Source organism: Gymnodraco acuticeps, unplaced genomic scaffold, assembly GCF_902827175.1.
Source record: "Gymnodraco acuticeps unplaced genomic scaffold, fGymAcu1.1, whole genome shotgun sequence".
Lineage (NCBI taxonomy): Eukaryota > Metazoa > Chordata > Actinopteri > Perciformes > Bathydraconidae > Gymnodraco > Gymnodraco acuticeps.
Genome location: NW_022992235.1, coordinates 17314 through 39712, shown reverse-complemented (window position 1 = coordinate 39712; position 22399 = coordinate 17314). Strand labels below are relative to the sequence as shown.

Genomic DNA, 22399 nt, shown 5'->3' with positions numbered 1-22399 from the left:
CAATGAATCGACATCTGACCAATCACGGCTTTGATACGGCCACTAGTGCAGGTGAAGAGATGTCGGGGAAAAGACAGTTTCAGTCCGGCGCAAGCAAGAGGGGAAAAAAACAAAACATGAAGAAACTAGAGCATCACTCGAAGGTGGGTTATTGCATGAGTCAAATGTACAACTTGCGAATGTTGTATAAGTCAAATTGCCATATTAAAACATCAGCTGCAATTCACGACATGAAGAAGGCAGTCTCTGCAGAGCATACAGGCTAATGGAGATGCAGTTATTTCCAGCATTCTTTATTTAACATTCATTCAAGTATGTTATGCCTTTTATCTGCTAATGTACAGGAGGAAGAGTGATACACTGTCTGTCTAGTTGGCTTACATAACAGTTAAAGTTTGCAGCCTAAAAAACATGGAGAATTTGTTCCCCTTTTATGTCAATTTGCACATTTCATGGTGATGCTCAGCCTCTCCCCTTAAGGCAAGGCAAGGCAAGTTTATATATATATATATAGCACCTTTCAACACAAGGCAATTCAAGGTGCTTTACAAAAATGAAAGACATTCAGACAAAGGCATTTAAAAACAGTAAAAGATAATAAAAGAAACATTAAAAGAAAAAATACATGAATAAAAAGTAAACTTTTACTCCTAACAGTCATCATCATGTCAACCACAACACAGAGACATACTGATAGAAATGTGTGTGTATTTGTTGATACATTGCTGACAGAGGGAACTACGTTTGAATACAGATTTAAGTTTTTGAGCATGTCATAAGCATGTTTTGTCTTGACTATACTACAACTATATTATAATAAAATAATATAGTATTTATATTATTGAATTGATTATGATTATTATTATTATTATTAGTTGTTTATTTGCATTCATTATATTTTAATCTTTTTGAGGCTAGTATTTGGCAGGAAATGCAGACGTATTCACCTGTAAACGCATACTGAACGACATACATGCACATTTACCATTTACCTCACTGTATACAAAAGTAACTGTGTTGATAATAATAATAATAAACAGGAATTATATTTGCAAAGTAGCCTACTTTGTTTCCAAAAACAACTGTCGGTTGGGGGGGGGGGGGGGGGCGCCTCATCTCACAATGTCGCTTGGGGCCCCAAGTTGGCCAGGGGCGGCCCTGACTAGACGTGATCATTAATCTATCTACCTATCTAGAAGATCAGTACCATAATGTCACATGGCTACTTTATTATTTATTCATTATATACTTCCTTTTTGCATTTAACTGGCACCACTCTATGTCTTCAATGCATGTTGTATTGTTGGAACAGCCATACTACCCTGTGGCTTTGGTGCAAACGACAATAGAGCATTTAATAATTATTGATTCTAATAATATATCTGCTGCTTAACATACATGCTGCAGACTTGGCACAGGAGCCATTATGCAGAGTGGCCTAACCTCAAATTATGCGGAAAAGCAAGTTAGAACAACCTCTGCTTTTCACTTCCTAGTGTAGGGTTTCATTCCCGTCCACACACTCCTCCAGACACACAAACACACACATACACGTACACGGGTTTCTTGCGGTGATTTGGCTGCAGAGAGCTGGGCAGGATTTGCCAGTCCGGGGGTCAGCACCGGGTTTAGTGGGGCACATTGAAAGAGGAACGCGGATGGATACTTCCGTGAAGAATTGGTCAAAATACCTTGATTTGGTTTGATTTTGAGTGCGCATACCTGTGCGGACTTGCCTGTCAGAGGGGGAGTCGAGGCTGAGGAGACACACCTTTACCTGCCTGCCCCCCACTCCACCTCCACCTCCCCCTGTTTCTGCCCTCTAACTGCACGCGGAGGTATCTGGAAATGTCGGCAAATGAGAGAGCAACGCGCGCGCTGCGGGAGATCCTGCAGAACGCCGGGAATGAAACGTGCGCAGACTGCGGAGCACCGGGTAAGAGACAGAAAACACACCTGAATCAGCTGAGAAAGTGTTCAAAACAGCTTCATGTAACTGGGTATGAGCTGCTTCAATGTTACGTTCAGGAGCTGTGGAGCGTTTACCAGAGCCAACAGGGTGAAACCAATCATTAAAAAACATCATAAAAGCGCCATTTCTTATTTTATTCAACCATGAAAAGCTTTAAGTTGTGGTTTTTAACATAACACTCAATATGCAAGACTCTCCTTTTGGTGTATTTTGTTGTTTTCAACTTAAATGTGTGGGAAGGTGTGTTCTCCAGGAGCACCTGAAGGCAACACAGAGAAGTGAAGTTTTGAACAAGCCTGCACATGCTCTGAAAAGTTTTGTAAACTCCCTCACCCAACTTGTTTAGCCCAACTATGGAGGTCTTCTGTTTCTATCATCTAGATTACAATGTAGGTAGGTATTAAGGCAGGACATAATTTTAAAAAAAGAATAAGAAATCACAACATGTTTGAACAAATGCCTTGACGATAGTGCAGGGTTGACCGTTGATGCTTTCACAATATATTGCCACATTGAAAGTTTTGATTAAAAAAAACATCTGTATTGTAGATATAGAGACTGAGAGGGAGATGATCATTTGTAGAACAGCTAGATAATTCAATTACATACAGAAAAGTACGTCTATTTACTGTAATAAAGCCTTTTAAACCGAAACAAAACAACACTTACGATAAGCTTTTACGATATCTAAGATCTAAGAAGATATCTTGGTTAATTATTAAGAGTGTAAGAGGAACAGACGTCAAGCTTTACCTTGCACTTTAAAGAGTCCTCTCCTGCTGATGTTCAGGTGTATATCAGTATGTGGTGTCTACTTTAAAGAGTCCTCTCCTGCTGATGTTCAGGTGTATATCAGTATGTAGTATCTCTACTTTAAAGAGTCCTCTCCTGCTGATGTTCAGGTGTATATCAGTATGTAGTGTCTCTACTTTAAAGAGTCCTCTCCTGCTGATGTTCAGGTGTATATCAGTATGTAGTGTCTCTACTTTAAAGAGTCCTCTCCTGCTGATGTTCAGGTGTATATCAGTATGTAGTGTCTCTACTTTAAAGAGTCCTCTCCTGCTGATGTTCAGGTGTATATCATCATGTAGTGGCTCTACTTTAAAGAGTCCTCTCCTGCCGATGTTCAGGTGTATATCAGTATGTAGTGTCTCTGCTTTAAAGAGTCCTCTCCTGCTGATGTTCAGGTGTATATCAGCATATAGTGTCTCTACTTTAAAGAGTCCTCTCCTGCTGATGTTCAGGTGTATATCATCATGTAGTGTCTCTACTTTAAAGAGTCCTCTCCTGCCGATGTTCAGGTGTATATCAGTATGTAGTGTATCTGCTTTAAAGAGTCCTCTCCTGCTGATGTTCAGGTGTATATCAGTATGTGGTGTCTCTACTTTAAAGAGTCCTCTCCTGCTGATGTTCAGGTGTATATCAGTATGTAGTGTCTCTACTTTAAATAGTCCTCTCCTGCTGATGTTCAGGTGTATATCAGTATGTAGTGTCTCTACTTTAAAGAGTCCTCTCCTGCTGATGTTCAGGTGTATATCAGTATGTAGTGTATCTACTTTAAAGAGTCCTCTCCTGCTGATGTTCAGGTGTATATCAGTATGTAGTGTCTCTACTTTAAAGAGTCCTCTCCTGCTGATGTTCAGGTGTATATCAGCATATAGTGTCTCTACTTTAAAGAGTCCTCTCCTGCTGATGTTCAGGTGTATATCATCATGTAGTGTCTCTACTTTAAAGAGTCCTCTCCTGCCGATGTTCAGGTGTATATCAGTATGTAGTGTCTCTGCTTTAAAGAGTCCTCTCCTGCTGATGTTCAGGTGTATATCAGTATGTAGTGTCTCTACTTTAAAGAGTCCTCTCCTGCTGATGTTCAGGTGTATATCAGTATGTAGTGTCTCTACTTTAAAGAGTCCTCTCCTGCTGATGTTCAGGTGTATATCAGTATGTAGTGTCTCTACTTTAAAGAGTCCTCTCCTGCTGATTTTCAGGTGTATATCAGTATGTAGTGTCTCTACTTTAAAGAGTCCTCTCCTGCTGATGTTCAGGTGTATATCAGTATGTCGTGTCTCTACTTTTAAAGAGTCCTCTCCTGCTGATGTTCAGGTGTATATCAGTATGTAGTATCTCTACTTTAAAGAGTCCTCTCCTGCTGATGTTCAGGTGTATATCAGTATGTAGTGTCTCTACTTTAAAGAGTCCTCTCCTGCTGATGTGCCGGTGTATATCACGATGTAGTGTCTCTACTTTAAAGAGTCCTCTCCTGCTGATGTTCAGGTGTATATCAGTATGTGGTGTCTCTACTTTAAAGAGTCCTCTCCTGCTGATGTTCAGGTGTATATCAGTATGTAGTGTCTCTACTTTAAAGAGTTATCTCCTGCTGATGTTCAGGTGTATATCAGTATGTAGTGTCTCTACTTTAAAGAGTCCTCTCCTGATGATGTTCAGGTGTATATCAGTATGTAGCGTCTCTACTTTAAAGAGTCCTCTCCTGCTGATGTGCAGGTGTATATCAGTATGTAGTGTCTCTACTTTAAAGAGTCCTCTCCTGCTGATGTTCAGGTGTATATCAGTATGTAGTGTCTCTACTTTAAAGAGTCCTCTCCTGCTGATGTTCAGATGTATATCAGTATATCATACTGCCTGTGCTGCAGCACCTCTTTTCACCCTCTGTCTGAAACCAGAGCCCAGTCTGCTCTGATTGGTTAGCTGGTCGACTCTGTTGTGATTGGTCAACTGCTTAGTGTTGTCCCGCCCAGGGCCGCCCCTGGCCAACTTGGGGCCCCAAGCGACATTGTGAGATGAGGCCCCCAACCGACAGGAGTGAAGCATTTAATTTTATAAATACTATATTATTTTATTATTGTAATATAGTCAGGACAAAACATGCCTATGACATGCTCAAAAAACTGATATTTCTTAAATCTGTATTCAAATGTAGTTCCCTCTGTCAGCAATGTATCAACAACTACACACACATTTCTATCAGTACTTCTCTGTGTTGTGGTTGACATGATGATGATGACTGTTAGGAGTTAAGGGGAGAGGCTGAGCATCACCATCAAATGTGCAAATTGACATAAAAATGAATAAAAGGGAAACAAATGCTGCATGTTTTTTAGGCTGTAAACTTCAACTGTTATGTAAGCCAACTAGACAGACAGTCAGGGCCAAATGCAGACTCACTATGACTCGTGAAAGTCAGAAATGACCACCAAAACAGAAAGATATGGACACAAGATGTGTGCAACTGTATTTAGTTTCCTATCCATTTGAACATGATTTAAGTGTGGGGGGGGGGGGAACTCACCTCCTCTAGGGGAGTCCGGGGGAATGCACCCCCGGGAGGACTTTTGTTTTTAAATGTTGAAGTTAAAAGCATCAATCTGATGCACTTTGAGAGCAACATTAGGAGATCTATGGATACATCTCTCAACACGATATGAAACAGAACTGTAAGCAGATTTTCTTTTTCTTTATGGATATTTTACAAATCACTCCCCTTTCAAACTGTATTCTTTTTTATTAATAACAACTTTTTTGTACTGTCATATAGTATTTTATACCTGTTTTTCACCTATTCTCTCGTTTTTTTATAACTATAATGATCATATAAAGGTGTGCCTTTACCTCACTGAGCTGAGGTTATCAGAGCCTCTCAGTCTTTCAGGAGAGAGCTCTCTAAAGCTTTCCCACCCGCGGCCGCTTACACAGTAAATTCCAATGTTAATAAAAGCACACAGAAGCTGTGTATGTTTTTTGGGAGTTTGATTTATTTTAAATGAACACAAATACAAAATTAAAACCTATAATTGCAAACTAAAACCATTATTTCAAAAAAAGAACAATTTTACACAAACCTCTGGTTTTTACTGGGGCTGGGGCAGTTAAATTTGAAGTTGGGGGGGGGGGGGGGGGGGTGTGCCCTAGTTTATGGGCGCTGTACGCAATATAGGCGTAGTTCTGTTAGTATAAGATAATAAGATTTACTTTGTTGATCCAAAATCGGGAAATTGTGTTGTTATGAAATAAAAAAATTAAAAAAATGTTTCTCCCCAATTTTCGGCGCCCCCTATGGGTTGATGCGCCCTTCGCATTCGCCTATACTGCCTATGCCGAGGGCCGGCCCTGCAGACAGTGTATCACTCTTCCTCCTGTACATTAGCAGATAAAAGGCATAACATACTTGAATAAATGGTAAATAAAGAATGCTGGAAATAACTGCATCTCCATTAGCCTGTATGCTCTGCAGAGACTGCCTTCTTCATGTCCTGAATTGCAGCTGATGTTTTAATGGCAATTGGCAATTTGACTTGTACATTCGCAAGTTGTACATTTGACTCATGCAATAACCCACCTTCGAGTGATGCTCTAGTTTCTTCATGTTTTGTTTTTTTCCCCTCTTGCTTGCGCCGGACTGAAACTGTCTTTTCACCGACATCTCTTCACCTGCACTAGTGGCCGTATGAAAGCCGTGATTGGTCATCTGTCGATTCATTGTAACGGTGTCGGGTTACAGACATGCTCCCCTTGTCACCTCTCACTCTCGCGTGTTAGCGGGTGCGCGGAGAACTGCGCACAGCAGCTGAGGCCCTCTGGGCGGGGCCCCCTGCGCAAGGTGGGACCCCATGCAGCCTGCGTGATTGGCCTGTAGGGACGGGCGGCCCTGGTCCCGCCCCTTAGCCTATCACGTACAATGTGTAGGAGCATTAGCCAATAGGAGCGAGAGTGCTCTACAGTGATGTCACTATGTTCCGGAAGTAAACAAAGGAATCCAATGGAGGCGTTTCCTCTGGAGAGAACACAGGGATTTTAGCCTTCGAAGACCATTTGCATGCTCTGAAACACTCAACAGCAAAGGGAAACCCCCAAAAGCATGACAGGGCCCCTTTTTTAATATTTATTTTCCAATGTGATGTGAATATTTTACAGTTCATTTAGAGATTTCCAATGTATATAACATGCAAGTAATAAGTAATGATTCTACACTTTTAAGATCGTGTTTCCCTTGTTGCTAAGTCTAGTTTTCTGCAACAGAGAATAAAATGATATCTCTGTCTGGCTTTTGGAGCATTCACACCAGAGTACTTTTACCCCGTACTTTTCCCGTTTAGTTCCGTTAGTACCCCTTATGTCGCGTTCCCACCAAAAAGAGCACTTAGTGCCGGGAACTTTTACCCCCATTTTCAGTGCCTGCTAGAGAGGTGGTACCAAAAAAGTACCAATTTCTATTGGCTGGGCGAATTGCAAACCACGCCCCGTAAAACTGAAGCCGCCATTGTATTTGCTGGCATTAGCATTATTAGCATTAGCCCCGCGCACCAACGCAGAGAGGCTAACTTATGGCAACACAAAAGAAAACATGGGAGCGGTGGAGATGAGGAGGTGTCGGCGTTCTGGTGATTTACGCGGAAGGCTTCAGTAGAAGCTGCTGGGAGTCCCAGCAGCTTCTACTGAAGCCAGCCCCCAACTCCCGGGACTTCCGGCCGGGGACTTCGGGTGGCAGTATACGCCGTGAAGTGGTTTGCCAGTAAACCCAAAGCAGAAGAAGTGACGTCAGCGGCTCATTTGCGTAATCTTCCCTCAGGGAAAAGTACTCGGTGTGAACGTGATTGGTACTTAGTGCCCTGGGGTTATAAGTGCCAGGGCACAAAGTAAGGCAAAGTACTTGGTGTGAAAGCGGCTTTTATCTCTCCATCTTTCAATCTGTGTTTATCCAAGGAAGGTTCACTTCTCTTCTGACACCGCCTCAGGTCACATTCTGGCACTTATTCCTGTCATCTCTTCTCCTTCCTCATGACTGGAGACAAAGGAGACTCACATCGGCCAGCTGGCATGTGTCTCCATGGTATTGTGACACAGTGATGGAGAAAATTAAGTATGATAATAAACCAGCAAGTCCAGTTCTAATCTGCTGTGTACGAATGCCATCTCTAGTGATAAGAACAGAGGCGGAGATTGAGATATTGTGGCCCCTTATATGCAAAAGCCCCCAAAACTTCTGATAAACAAGATCGTTCAGAATATTGTTGTTGTTGTTTCGTGTCTTTTTTTAGTCGTTACTCATCGCTCTGTGGTCTGTTTCTGTCCGTAGTTGTTTTGTGTCTTTCTACTAAAATGTATGTCTCTTTCTCGTCATTGTGTGTCTTTTTCTTGCCTTTTTAAGTCTCTTTGGGGCAATGTTGTCTTTTTACTGTATTTGATGTCTCTTTCTGTCATTTTGTGTCTTTTTGTTCTCTTTGGGGCAATGTGTGTCTTTTTAATAGTTAATTTATGTAGCTAGTAGCTAGTAGCTCTGTGTCTCTTTTCACTTGTGTTACATAGTTGTGTTGGTGTCTTGGTCGTCATGTGTTATCTTTTCGTGGTCATTGTGTATCTTAACAGCCTTTTGTCTCATTTCTTGTAAGTCTCTGTAGTGTCTCTTTGTGTATATTTGTAGTTGTTTTGTGTCTCCTGTAGTCGCTTATGTTTCTTTGTAGTCAACCACACTTGCTCAGTATGCCATTCAGTACACACACACACACACACACACACACACACACACACACACACACACACACACACACACACACACACACAAACACACACCTAAGCTGTGTTTACTGGCAGGCTGTAGAATGTGTCAGTAGATAATAAAGGTGTGGTCAAAGCACAGAAAACATTTCTCACATATCCTGGCTCGAGGAGGATTAATACCTGAGAGCTGATGTGGTTTGATCTTCATAATAAAAGACAACGTTAAATGTTTTCCATCTCACATAAAACTGTCTTTACGTTGCCTCTTCAGCAAGGCACAGAATAGATGGATGGATGGATGGATAGATAGATAGATGGATGGATGGAGAGATAGATAGATAGATGGATGGATGGATAGATAGATAGAGAGATAGATAGATAGATAGATAGATGAATGGATGGATAGATAGATAGATAGAGGTGGATAGAGGGAGAGATATATGGATAGTAATTTAAAAAAAATCGGAAAGGAGAATTAACAATTACAAATAAAATGAATTTTTTTTAAAATAAACTTAATTGTGAAAAATAAACAACAATATACAAAATTCTGGATAAGTAAAATAAAAAGTCAAAAATACAACAGGATCCAAAGTACTACAGGTCTTTTATAAGAAAGGAGAAACTCCAACTAGCAATCCCAAAGCACATCCAAATACATGTTTGATGTGAGGCACGTGCAGATATGAAGAGGTTTTTGAACCGTTTAAGAAGAAGTTGTTGTCAAGAGAGGGAAAAAGTACACAGTACACCCTACACCCTTTACTCAAGTAGAAGTACAGATACTCGTGTTTAAAAATACTCTGGTGAAAGTAGAAGTACTGACTAAACTTCTTTACTCAAGTAAAAGTAAAGAGGCTTTGAAATGTACTTCAGTAAAAAGTACCCATAACTAGCAGCTGCTTTAAAGAGTACCTGACCTCCCTTTATATTAATAGAACAATAATGTCATTGTTAGCTAATGAATGTTTCCATGCTGAACAACGGCAACATGACAACGTTTCCATTGGTCCCTCTTATTTAGAGAAGACCAGGAAATGATGGATACACGGATCGTGTTCAAATCAATAGGCGCGCAATGACTCTAAAGAATAATGATCACGCATCAAACACACATTCAGACTAAAGGAACCAGCTGTTTGGAAAATGAGAGAAGTAGAAAGTACAGGTATTTGAGTTCAACATGTAAGAAGTAGAAAGTACAGGTATTTGAGTTCAACATGTAAGAAGTAGAAAGTACAGGTATTTGAGTTCAACATGTAAGAAGTAGAAAGTACAGGTATTTGAGTTCAACATGTAAGAAGTAGAAAGTACAGGTATTTGAGTTCAACATGTGAGAAGTAGAAAGTACAGGTATTTGAGTTCAACATGTAAGAAGTAGAAAGTACAGGTATTTGTGTTCAACATGTGAGAAGTAGAAAGTACAGGTATTTGAGTTCAACATGTAAGAAGTAGAAAGTACAGGTATTTGAGTTCAACATGTGAGAAGTAGAAAGTACAGGTATTTGAGTTCAACATGTAAGAAGTAGAAAGTACAGGTATTTGTGTTTCAACATGTGAGAAGTAGAAAGTACAGGTATTTGAGTTCAACATGTAAGAAGTAGAAAGTACAGGTATTTGAGTTCAACATGTAAGAAGTAGAAAGTACAGGTATTTGAGTTCAACATGTAAGAAGTAGAAAGTACAGGTATTTGAGTTCAACATGTAAGAAGTAGAAAGTACAGGTATTTGAGTTCAACATGTAAGAAGTAGAAAGTACAGGTATTGGAGTTCAACATGTAAGAAGTAGAAAGTACAGGTATTTGGGTTCAACATGTAAGAAGTAGAAAGTACAGGTATTTGAGTTCAACATGTAAGAAGTAGAAAGTACAGGTATTTGGGTTCAACATGTAAGAAGTAGAAAGTACAGGTATTTGAGTTCAACATGTAAGAAGTAGAAAGTACAGGTATTTGAGTTCAACATGTAAGAAGTAGAAAGTACAGGTATTTGGGTTCAACATGTAAGAAGTAGAAAGTACAGGTATTTGGGTTCAACATGTAAGAAGTAGAAAGTACAGGTATTTGAGTTCAACATGTAAGAAGTAGAAAGTACAGGTATTTGAGTTCAACATGTAAGAAGTAGAAAGTACAGGTATTTGGGTTCAACATGTAAGAAGTAGAAAGTACAGGTATTTGTGTTCAACATGTAAGAAGTAGAAAGTACAGGTATTTGTGTTCAACATGTAAGAAGTAGAAAGTACAGGTATTTGTGTTCAACATGTGAGAAGTAGAAAGTACAGGTATTTGGGTTCAACATGTAAGAAGTAGAAAGTACAGGTATTTGAGTTCAACATGTGAGAAGTAGAAAGTACAGGTATTTGAGTTCAACATGTAAGAAGTAGAAAGTACAGGTATTTGAGTTCAACATGTAAGAAGTAGAAAGTACAGGTATTTGAGTTCAACATGTAAGAAGTAGAAAGTACAGGTATTTGTGTTCAACATGTAAGAAGTAGAAAGTACAGGTATTTGAGTTCAACATGTAAGAAGTAGAAAGTACAGGTATTTGGGTTCAACATGTAAGAAGTAGAAAGTACAGGTATTTGAGTTCAACATGTAAGAAGTAGAAAGTACAGGTATTTGAGTTCAACATGTAAGAAGTAGAAAGTACAGGTATTTGTGTTCAACATGTAAGAAGTAGAAAGTACAGGTATTTGTGTTCAACATGTGAGAAGTAGAAAGTACAGGTATTTGGGTTCAACATGTAAGAAGTAGAAAGTACAGGTATTTGAGTTCAACATGTAAGAAGTAGAAAGTACAGGTATTTGTGTTCAACATGTAAGAAGTAGAAAGTACAGGTAATTGGGTTCAACATGTAAGAAGTAGAAAGTACAGGTATTTGAGTTCAACATGTAAGAAGTAGAAAGTACAGGTATTTGAGTTCAACATGTAAGAAGTAGAAAGTACAGGTATTTGGGTTCAACATGTAAGAAGTAGAAAGTACAGGTATTTGAGTTCAACATGTAAGAAGTAGAAAGTACAGGTATTTGTGTTCAACATGTAAGAAGTAGAAAGTACAGGTATTTGTGTTCAACATGTAAGAAGTAGAAAGTACAGGTATTTGAGTTCAACATGTAAGAAGTAGAAAGTACAGGTATTTGTGTTCAACATGTAAGAAGTAGAAAGTACAGGTATTTGAGTTCAACATGTAAGAAGTAGAAAGTACAGGTAATTGGGTTCAACATGTAAGAAGTAGAAAGTACAGGTATTTGTGTTCAACATGTAAGAAGTAGAAAGTACAGGTATTTGAGTTCAACATGTAAGAAGTAGAAAGTACAGGTATTTGAGTTCAACATGTAAGAAGTAGAAAGTACAGGTATTTGGGTTCAACATGTAAGAAGTAGAAAGTACAGGTATTTGAGTTCAACATGTAAGAAGTAGAAAGTACAGGTATTTGTGTTCAACATGTAAGAAGTAGAAAGTACAGGTATTTGTGTTCAACATGTGAGAAGTAGAAAGTACAGGTATTTGGGTTCAACATGTAAGAAGTAGAAAGTACAGGTATTTGAGTTCAACATGTAAGAAGTAGAAAGTACAGGTATTTGTGTTCAACATGTAAGAAGTAGAAAGTACAGGTATTTGAGTTCAACATGTAAGAAGTAGAAAGTACAGGTATTTGTGTTCAACATGTAAGAAGTAGAAAGTACAGGTATTTGGGTTTTAACATGTAAGAAGTAGAAAGTACAGGTATTTGTGTTCAACATGTAAGAAGTAGAAAGTACAGGTATTTGGGTTTAACATGTAAGAAGTAGAAAGTACAGGTATTTGGGTTCAACATGTAAGAAGTAGAAAGTACAGGTATTTGTGTTCAACATGTAAGAAGTAGAAAGTACAGGTATTTGGGTTTAACATGTAAGAAGTAGAAAGTACAGGTATTTGTGTTCAACATGTAAGAAGTAGAAAGTACAGGTATTTGGGTTCAACATGTAAGAAGTAGAAAGTACAGGTATTTGGGTTCAACATGTAAGAAGTAGAAAGTACAGGTATTTGTGTTCAACATGTAAGAAGTAGAAAGTACAGGTATTTGGGTTCAAAATGTAAGAAGTAGAAAGTACAGGTATTTGGGTTCAACATGTAAGAAGTAGAAAGTACAGGTATTAGGGTTCAACATGTAAGAAGTAGAAAGTACAGGTATTTGGGTTCAACATGTAAGAAGTAGAAAGTACAGGTATTTGGGTTCAACATGTAAGAAGTAGAAAGTACAGGTATTTGTGTTCAACATGTAAGAAGTAGAAAGTACAGGTATTTGAGTTCAACATGTGAGAAGTAGAAAGTACAGGTATTTGAGTTCAACATGTAAGAAGTAGAAAGTACAGGTATTTGAGTTCAACATGTAAGAAGTAGAAAGTACAGGTATTTGTGTTCAACATGTAAGAAGTAGAAAGTACAGGTATTTGAGTTCAACATGTAAGAAGTAGAAAGTACAGGTATTTGAGTTCAACATGTAAGAAGTAGAAAGTACAGGTATTTGAGTTCAACATGTAAGAAGTAGAAAGTACAGGTATTTGTGTTCAATATGTAAGAAGTAGAAAGTACAGGTATTTGAGTTCAACATGTAAGAAGTCAAAGTAAAGAGTCGTCAGAAGAATAAGTAGTGGATTAAAGTACTGATACCAGAGAAATGTACTTAAGTACAAGTATTTGTACTCCACTACTTCCCACCTCTGGTTGTTGTGCTGCTGTTTCCCCGTCCATCCTATCCTCTTATTTAATTCTCTCCCCCTCCTCTCTGCAGACCCTGACTGGGGCTCCTGCACTTTGGGGGTCTTCGTCTGCCTCGCCTGCTCCGGGATCCACAGAAACATCCCCGACACCAGCAAGGTGAAGTCTCTGAGTCTGTCTCACTGGGAGGACCACGAGGTGCAGGTGAGACCACTAAAGAAACCCACAGGTGTCACAGGACTTTTAGCAGTGTTATAGGACGAGGTGTTTACTTTACTGTGTGCTTATTTAAGGATGGAGGTGCAAGGGGCTGAAACACAGCAATACAGATATTTAATAATGAAGGTGTTTGTTTTCTTGGCACAAAGGCGGGATAACTACACAATGTAATACCCAAATTGCTTTATTGGCTGATTGTTTAAAGTAACATTTGACTGGGATGGAAAGGTTTTGCTTACTGTAAGAAATGACGGTGATCTTTTAGAATACGTTGCGTAATGATCAATTAAAGTACCTTTAACATATTCAAAAAAACACATATGCTTACATCTTTTGCATGATGTATTGCTCTGACCAAAGAAAAGAGTGCTAGTTTGGCTCTCATGTTTCTATCAAAATACTTTGAATTCATCATCGCAGCTCTCTGATTCATAAGTTGTTACCTTTCCAAGTATTTAATTCCTGTGCCAGGGTGTGGTTGTTCCTCACTAATCCGTCCTGTTGTGTGTGTGTTGGTTAGTTTATGGCTGATCACGGCAATGAGCTGATGAAGAGTAAATATGAGGCTGCTATTCCCTTCTACTACTACAAACCAACCCACAAAGACTGCCAGTGAGTATCCATCGCAACACACACACACACACACACACACACACACACACACACACACACCCATAACATGTATACATCACTTCAGGGGACATTACATTGACTTACATGCATTTCCTGGAGACTTATCCTAACCCTTGCCCCTAACCTTACCCTAAACCTAATCCTAATCCTTAACCAAGTCTTCACCCTCACATTAATGATTCCCCTCACAGGGACCTCCAATTTGTCCCCATAAAGGAGTAAACAGATGTAGGTCCCCACAAGGATGGTAATGCTAGGCCACACACACACACACACACACACACACACACACACACACACACACACACACACATATATAAACACGGGTATGTATCAAATGTACATTACATACATTTTCACTGTAGTGAGATTTTTGATCTAATTATACTTTAAAAACTCTTCCGTCTTTTAAATCGTACATCTTCCCCACTCTCTGTATAGCATCTAAGCAAACACCTTCCACTGCATGGTAGTGCTTTGCTTTAATCAAATCACTGTTTGTACCCGGTGCTTTGTTTCCACTGGGGATATTTCGTCAGTGTAGGGAGGATCCTTGAGTCACACATCTGTATGCTGTTGGTGAAAACAGGAAACTAATTCATTCTTGTATCTGCAACCAAATATCGTAGAAATAAGTTAGCTTTTTAGTACTTCTTCCTGTTCCCTCGTCTCGAAGAGATTATCCTGCTGAACAGAAGTATAAGGAACGTTTGTTTGACATAGAGATTATTTTCTGCAATAATCCAAAATCACATTTTGTGGAGGGAACCAGGGAGATGCACACTTTAGGATCGTCCTACAAAAACCTGTCATATTTTCACCACTTTTTTGATAGTGGCCAGCCTGTTTATTTGTGCACAATGTCCTGTAACATGCTTGAGACGATTCTCTCTGACCAATCAGTGGTCTGCAGTGTTTTAACTAGGTCTCTAACTTCTTAACTTCTGCTAATAGAAAACGACAAAACAACTACTTTAGCAGAGGTGTGATTTGCCATGCTGTGAATACACTCCATTATTCATCCTTCCTCGCTTTACCCATACATCACTCATCATTTCTGAGCATGAATAAAACATTACCTGCATAAATCCTGCACTTTCTCTCAGCGTCATGTCCTCATTTAAATCATACGGGTGTTTCTTTTGCTTTGTAGATGTGTTTTTAATAATTCTTTCAAGGTTTAAAGCTCTGTCCTTCTCACACAAACAGCTGGACTTACATCAAGTGCCTCTTTGAAACCTTTCAGTACTCCTTGTTCTATGCTTACCTTTGATCCCAGCAGGAGGGAATTTCTGCATTTTTTTGGCAGCGATGCTCATGTTCTTGGATGTGTTTCAATCTCTCCTACCCGGCACATTTGCTCAAGCTTGGTCAAGTTGTTAAGGGTGTGTCTGTGGGAATTAAATGTGATTCAAGTCTTTGGTGGTGCGTGTGTGGGCAAATCACAATCTCTAATTACCTTTTAGTTTCAGGATCTTAAATGTTTTAGACTCCTCTCCGGCGCTGTGAGATAATTATTCTTCTCAGAGAACATTGCCTTTCTCCCGTTGAACACAAGCACTAACCGTCTCATCTCATTAACATCACACATCGTGTCCGTCTTCCTCCATGTTTTAAATGTCTTTTACTTTTCGACCACACTGGAAAAATGCTGCTAAATGGATAATAAAAACAAGGTGTTTTCGCTTTGAATAAGTGAACACATCTGCCAAAAGTACAAAATGGCTGGGTAAGATTTCTTGAAGTAAAGATGGGATATTTAGAAAAATGAGATCCTGTATTTGGCTGGGAAAACTTATTCTGAACTATATTTGACCAGAATTAGGGAAGTTGTTACAAAAAAAGACAGAAATGCTTGGGTTTTCTGTTTTCTGATGTTAGTTGGAGATGTTCCTCTAAAATAAGATGTTTTTAAGAGACTCTGATTTAAAAAGATGCCTTGTCTAAAAACAAGACTTAAGTTATTAGGTTTTATATCACGTTTAACGACATATTCTGACTAGAAATTAGACAAATATACTTGGCAAGATTTTTCATGTTTGCAGTGTGGGGTGCCGTCCTGAATCTCTCTGGTCTCTGCATCATTATGAAAGCATCACAATGTTTTTAAAATGTGATTTGTAATATTACTTTTAAGGTCCTTAGACACCAAGCCGATTTTCGGCGTCGATAAATGTCGGGCCATCGACGAGCGTTCTGTCGCCCTACACAGATTGGTGTGTCCCGCCCCGTCGTGTCTTTTTGGCCGTGCCGACACCTTCCGCCGCCGATTCAACATGTTGGGCTGTCGGTAAAAGAAATCACTCTGATTGGCTGTTCAGCTAGCGAATCAGAGCATGAGAAGCGAAACGGAAGTGAGGGACCCAAACAAACTATTAAGAAGGCAAATCTGAGATGTCATTTAACTCCATCTCTCGACTCAGGTTCGGGAAAGCCCCGTGAGCTTCTCGCTGTAGAGGGAACATGGAACGCGCTATTTGTTGTTTGTTTATATCACGCAGTCTGTTCTTCTTCTCTCGTTTATCACGCAGTCTGTCTTCCGGTTGTTGCCTCTTTTGAATGACTACCGCCGCCTGCTGGTGAGGAGAGTTATTGCAACTCACGCGTGCACAGTTCGTACGTGCTTCTTGGCTGTCGGCTGAAGTCTGCGGTGTGTTCCAGTGTCCGTCGGGACGTGTTCTTTGGTGTCAGTTTGGTGTGTCCGGGCCTTTAGACGTCTCAGTTGTCAGCCTTTTGGCGTTTGATGTGTGAACCGATGTCAGTGTTTTCAACATGCTGGAGGACAAGGGGAATTACACTTGTTTATGCCAATACACATGTTTAAACACAATGGAAAACCGTATTCAAAATATATTATTTCATTATTTGTGGACATATTGAGGGCATGATTGCTACGCTTAGACTGCAGGACAAAAGTAGGCTAAATCTGATTAGCATTGTTCTTTAGCATATGTCAGATTGGTGAGTGCCTTTTTGTTTACTTTGCTACGACAGTGTGGTGCATATTACTTTTTGTAAAGTGCATTTGGGTCAGCCAGGAATCTGATACTGGTCACATTTAAATTCAAAGGTTTTATTGTCATATGCACATGAGCTACAGTGTAGAAATGGCAATGAAATTATTCTGACCTGAGCTCCTCCAACGATGCAACATATATAATAAAATATAAATAAAACATAGTGCAAGAAGTCTATATACACTTAAAGAGAATATGATGTACACAAGAACAGAATATGAAATGAAATATTGGACAGTAAGATGCAATTAAATACGGTTTATTACGGTGATAAGTATTTAGATCATTAAGTAAAAAGCAACATGACAAAACATTTAATGAATAATGTGACCATTACAGAAAGAATGAGATATGGCCAATAAACCTGAATAGAGCAATAAGGCATGCAGTTTGGACGTAACCTTAGAGACGTTATTGTGTGTGCGCCACATCATCACAAATAGCTGCTGTAGCATCCACAATCAACAGATATATAGCTATAACAAACGGGCCATTGTTACCTGTATTTTCTAACACAAAAGTAGGAACTTCCTCGGGTTGTGTTGCATTTTAAAGCCCTTTAAATTTGCAAGGTCTCCTAGAAAACACGTTGCTGCTAATGAGGGAGAAGACCACTTATGTGAAGTTATTTGAACTCAATTGGTGTTTAATTAGATATTGTGAGAATGAAGTCAAAGCTAACCAGGTCCTGTTTTTAGAAACCTTTTCTGATTTATTCTCCTGTCTGAGGATTGCCTCCGGTTTACCTGCACACACACTTTGTGTTTCATCTTCTGCTGCAGCGGGCAGATCCCAGACAGGAATGTTTGGAATTGTATTCATGGGAGGCGGGGAGATTTTTGGAGAAGAGCAAAACCTTATCCTGTAGAAAACAAAAACACAGGCTGCCACACCTGAGTTCAAACCACTGGTTGACAACATCTTGGCTTCAATTTAAAGTGTGTGTGTGTGTGTGTGTGTGTGTGTGTGTGTGTGTGTGTGTGTGTGTGTGTGTGTGTGTGTGTGTGTGTGTGTGTGTGTGTGTGTGTGTGTGTGTGTGTGTGTGTGTGTGTGTGTGTGTGTGTGTGTGTGTGTGTGTGTGTGTGTGTGTGTGTGTGTGTGTGTGTGTGTGTGTGTGTGTGTGTGTGTGTGTGTGTGTGTGTGTGTGTGTGTGTGTGTGTGTGTGTGTGTGTGTCTCAGACCTCCATGCCTTTATCACACACACATTTGAACACACCTTCTCTGATCTTTAGTAATAATGACTTGCAGATGAAGGTGGGTGAGAATAAAACCCTCAGCCTCTCAGGTCGAGTTTCTTCTGGGATCAGCGTATAAAAAGAGCTGAAACTGCTGGATTGAACTTAAACCCACACGTGATGAAACACAAACAAATGATAGATGAAGCTGCAATTATCAGTCTACTAATTCAGTCAATTGAGGACATTGTTCATGCTATTTAGCTATTGATGAAATAAACCTTTCATGCAATAATGACATAATAAATGCAATTTTCAGTCTCTCAAATTTGGAGATTTCTTGATGTCATTGCTTTAAATTAAGACAGTGAATATTTTTGTAAGTCCAAAACCCTAAAATTGGATGACATCACCTTTGACTTGGAGAAAATGAAATACATTTTTCACTATTTAATTGACAGTTTATAAACCAAAACACCAATCAAGACACATCAATACATGTTCAAATGCATTTGTTGCAGCACTAGTTCTTAGACAAACAATATGATTGCTTGATCCTGAGCCAAGCTTGCTGTTATTTAAGGTGTCATGTTAAGCATGACATGAATTTATAGTTCCTACACAATTTAAATTATGGTATAATAAATGAGTTAACTTCAGTGTAAAGTAGCCAAGAAAAAAACAATAGCTTTTAGGTGAGATTTATACTAACATTTTGGGCTGTTGGTATGTCCAATAATACTTGTATACTATGGCTCTTTAAAATAACTTGGCTATTTTATTTTGTTTTGTTAGCTTTGCTAGCTAGCCTGTTGAACAGCTATTAGCTAACATCATAAAAAAGTATCTACATGTTCAGGCTTTTTTCTGGCATACAGTTCCAATGTTACGTTTACTTTTTTGAATTGTATGATTTAAAAGTATTATAATTAAAATCCCCAGGTATTAGTAATGTTTGCTCTTGTTAGCAACTGGGCTAGCTGACAATGCTAGCTACTTGATAACCAACAAAAAGCCAAAAAGTAAACACAAATATCAGTCTCATAACCAGTGTTTCTTAAATTAGGATTCATACTTATTATATACATTTAAATTACATAACAATCTTTATATTTGTACTGAATGTCTGCTCTAATGTAATCTAACACATGACGTCTTCTGGTCTGCTAGCTCTGTTGACATTTCATCTGTTTGTGTGCTCAGGACTCTCAGGGAGCAGTGGATCAGAGCAAAGTATGAGAGGAAGGAGTTCTGTGAGCCTGGGAACCACTTACTATATGAGGAAGGTGAGTGTGGGCACACACACACACACACACACACATACATACCATGTATACATCACTTCAGGGGACATTACATTGACTTACATGCATTTTGCTGGAGACTTATCCTAACCTTAACCCTAACCAACACATGCCTAACCCTAACCCTTAACCTAACCAAGTATTAGCCCTACAATTAATGATTCCCCTCATGGGGACCTCCATGTTGTCCCCATAAGGGAGGCCAGTCCCCACACGTGACTATGTAAACAGATGTATGTCCCCACAAGTATAGTAATGCTAGGACACACACACACACACACACACACACACACACACACACACACACACACACACACACACACACACACACACACACACACAGACACATGCATTAAAACACACATGCTAATGAAAAACCTTTGCTGGTTTCCTGCAGGAATGAGAGATGGCATGTTGATGAAGAGGGGGCGGGACAACGGGCAGTTCTTCAGCAGGAGATTCGTCCTCTCGGAGAGGGAGGGGACTCTGAAGTATTTCACCAAATATGACGTAAGCAAAAGCTGTAAATTCGACTTTTAGAGCCCACATCAAGCTTTACGTACACTAAACCATGTCTGCAAAACACTTGTTACATGTGCTAATAAGACCGCTTCCTAAATAGTGTTGTGTGAAGGCAGTAGTTTACTTCCAGCACATGTGCGACACATATGCAACCACATCACAAATACTTTAAATAGAGTGGTGCGGGAATAAGTCCTGAAACCCGGAAATTAGTCAGCATTTTATCACTTCCTGTCCCCTGGTCTGGAAATGTTTTAATGTGTTTTTGGTTGTTATCCTGAAATAAGGTCTGTGGTTAACAAACTGAAGAGATGTAACGGTTTGTTCTACGACATCAAATACGTCAGTAAATACCCCACTGGTGAATTAAAAAAAACGGCGGTTGCTAACAAGTGTCTAAATGAGACGACTAAACGTCATCACGCCCAACATTAGCCTCCTTTAGCTTAGCGGTGGTGACGTGAAGTCATGTGACCGGGCTGTAGTTCCTTTATAACCCAACATTAGCCGCCTTTAGCTTAGCGGTGGTGACGTGAAGTCATGTGACCGTGCTGTAGTTCCTTTATAGCCCAACATTAGCCTCCTTTAGCTTAGCGGTGGTGACGTGAAGACATGTGACCGCGCTGTAGTTCCTTTATAGCCCAACATTAGCCTCCTTTAGCTTAGCGGTGGTGACGTGAAGTCATGTGACCGTGCTGTAGTTCCTTTATAGCCCAACATTAGCCACCTTTAGCTTAGCGGTGGTGACGTGAAGTCATGTGACCGTGCTGTAGTTCCTTTATAGCCCAACATTAGCCACCTTTAGCTTAGCCGTGGTGACGTGAAGTCATGTGACCGTACTGTAGTTCCTTTATAGCCCAACATTAGCCACCTTTAGCTTAGCGGTGGTGACGTGAAGTCATGTGACCGTGCTGTAGTTCCTTTATAGCCCAACATTAGCCACCTTTAGCTTAGCGGTGGTGACGTGAAGTCATGTGACCGTGCTGTAGTTCCGTTATAGCCCAACATTAGCCACCTTTAGCTTAGCGGTGGTGACGTGAAGTCATGTGACCGTGCTGTAGTTCCTTTATAGCCCAACATTAGCCTCCTTTAGCTTAGCCGTGGTGACGTGAAGTCATGTGACCGTACTGTAGTTCCTTTATAGCCTAACGTTAGCTTTTTACTTATGTGGATTGCATTTGCTCTTCAACTCCTATAAAAGTGATGTTATGTCATGTTTAAGTTTCATAAACAGTTTTTCTACAATATCCCAAAATCCAATGGAAAAATCACATTGCAGTGCTAACTTCCAGGTGGACCTAGAAAATCACTGCTCCACTTTATAAGGGAGAACTTTAAGGACACATTATGTTCTGCAGGATTTGTACACACTTTATAACACCACAAGCATCTCAGAGCCCGGAGATACATACCAGCCGAAAGCCTACCAAAGGAGTCCTGCTTCCTCTGCTGCTTCTAAGTGTGCTGAAACAAGCTGGAGTGTGTCCTCTGTCAGAGTGGAGGAATCACTAAGCTGAACACCACCTGAACCAATTAGAGCTGGAAGCACTGGGAGTTTGTCACAGTGAAAATAATACATTTTGAATATGGTTTTCCAGTGTGTTTTAACACGTGTATTGGCATAACAACGTTTAATTCCCCTTGTCCTCCAGCACTTAGTTTGTCACAGTATTTCTCTCTGTATTCTCCTGGTGCCTCTGCTATAGCCAACAACAAAACAAAACCCTCTCATGCAGTCACAGAAATGATAAAGGAGAAAGTGTCGCTCGGGTGCTCTGGGCTCTGAGCTGCTTCTTGTGATTTCAGAAAAACCTGGAGGTGTGTAAAATATTCAGGCCCGAGTCACAGTCTGCCAGCTTCAGTTCCTCACATTTGTCTCACTTTCTGATGGAAAAGCAGAGCTGTTGTGTGTTGGCTGTTAAGGTCGAGGTACACATTAGATTATGCTCCTATTTAAATTGTAGTCGCACACACGTTTTCTGGGATCAGTGTTGGTCTGAGGCGAGATGGTTATCACTGACGCAGACTGATGTGTTGATAATAGATCCAGATATAATGCTCATGGTTAGAAATAGCACACAATTCGGCCTCAAGCTGTGATACCCAGCATGAACCGTGACTCTTTAACTTTACTATATTTTCTGGTTGAAGTCTGTCAGAAAAACAATGACATCAGGTCCCAGTCCATTTCCTTTATCATTCTTTGTTCATTATCTAACTTGTTCTACAACATACAGAGTTGTATCTAAACCCAGAATGGCATAATGATAGTGCAGACCTCAGCTAAAGTCAACAGTGCGTTCAAATGCATCTCAGATGTGTTGATAATAGGTCCAGATATCATTTTCA

The 22399-nt window shown here is 39.7% G+C and overlaps 1 protein-coding gene across 1 annotated transcript in view; it reads left to right on the top strand.

Annotated features, from left to right (window-relative positions):
• Positions 1 to 1509: 1509 nt before the first annotated feature.
• Positions 1510 to 22399, top strand: part of zgc:92360 (uncharacterized protein LOC436988 homolog) — a 35097-nt gene continuing 14207 nt past the window's right edge. The window contains exons 1-5 of the mRNA XM_034206253.1: positions 1510 to 1936; positions 13254 to 13384; positions 13920 to 14011; positions 19428 to 19510; positions 19926 to 20038. Coding sequence (XP_034062144.1) covers positions 1849 to 1936; positions 13254 to 13384; positions 13920 to 14011; positions 19428 to 19510; positions 19926 to 20038 — 507 coding nt within the window. The 5' untranslated portion in view covers positions 1510 to 1848. The remainder of the gene's footprint in view (positions 1937 to 13253; positions 13385 to 13919; positions 14012 to 19427; positions 19511 to 19925; positions 20039 to 22399) is intronic.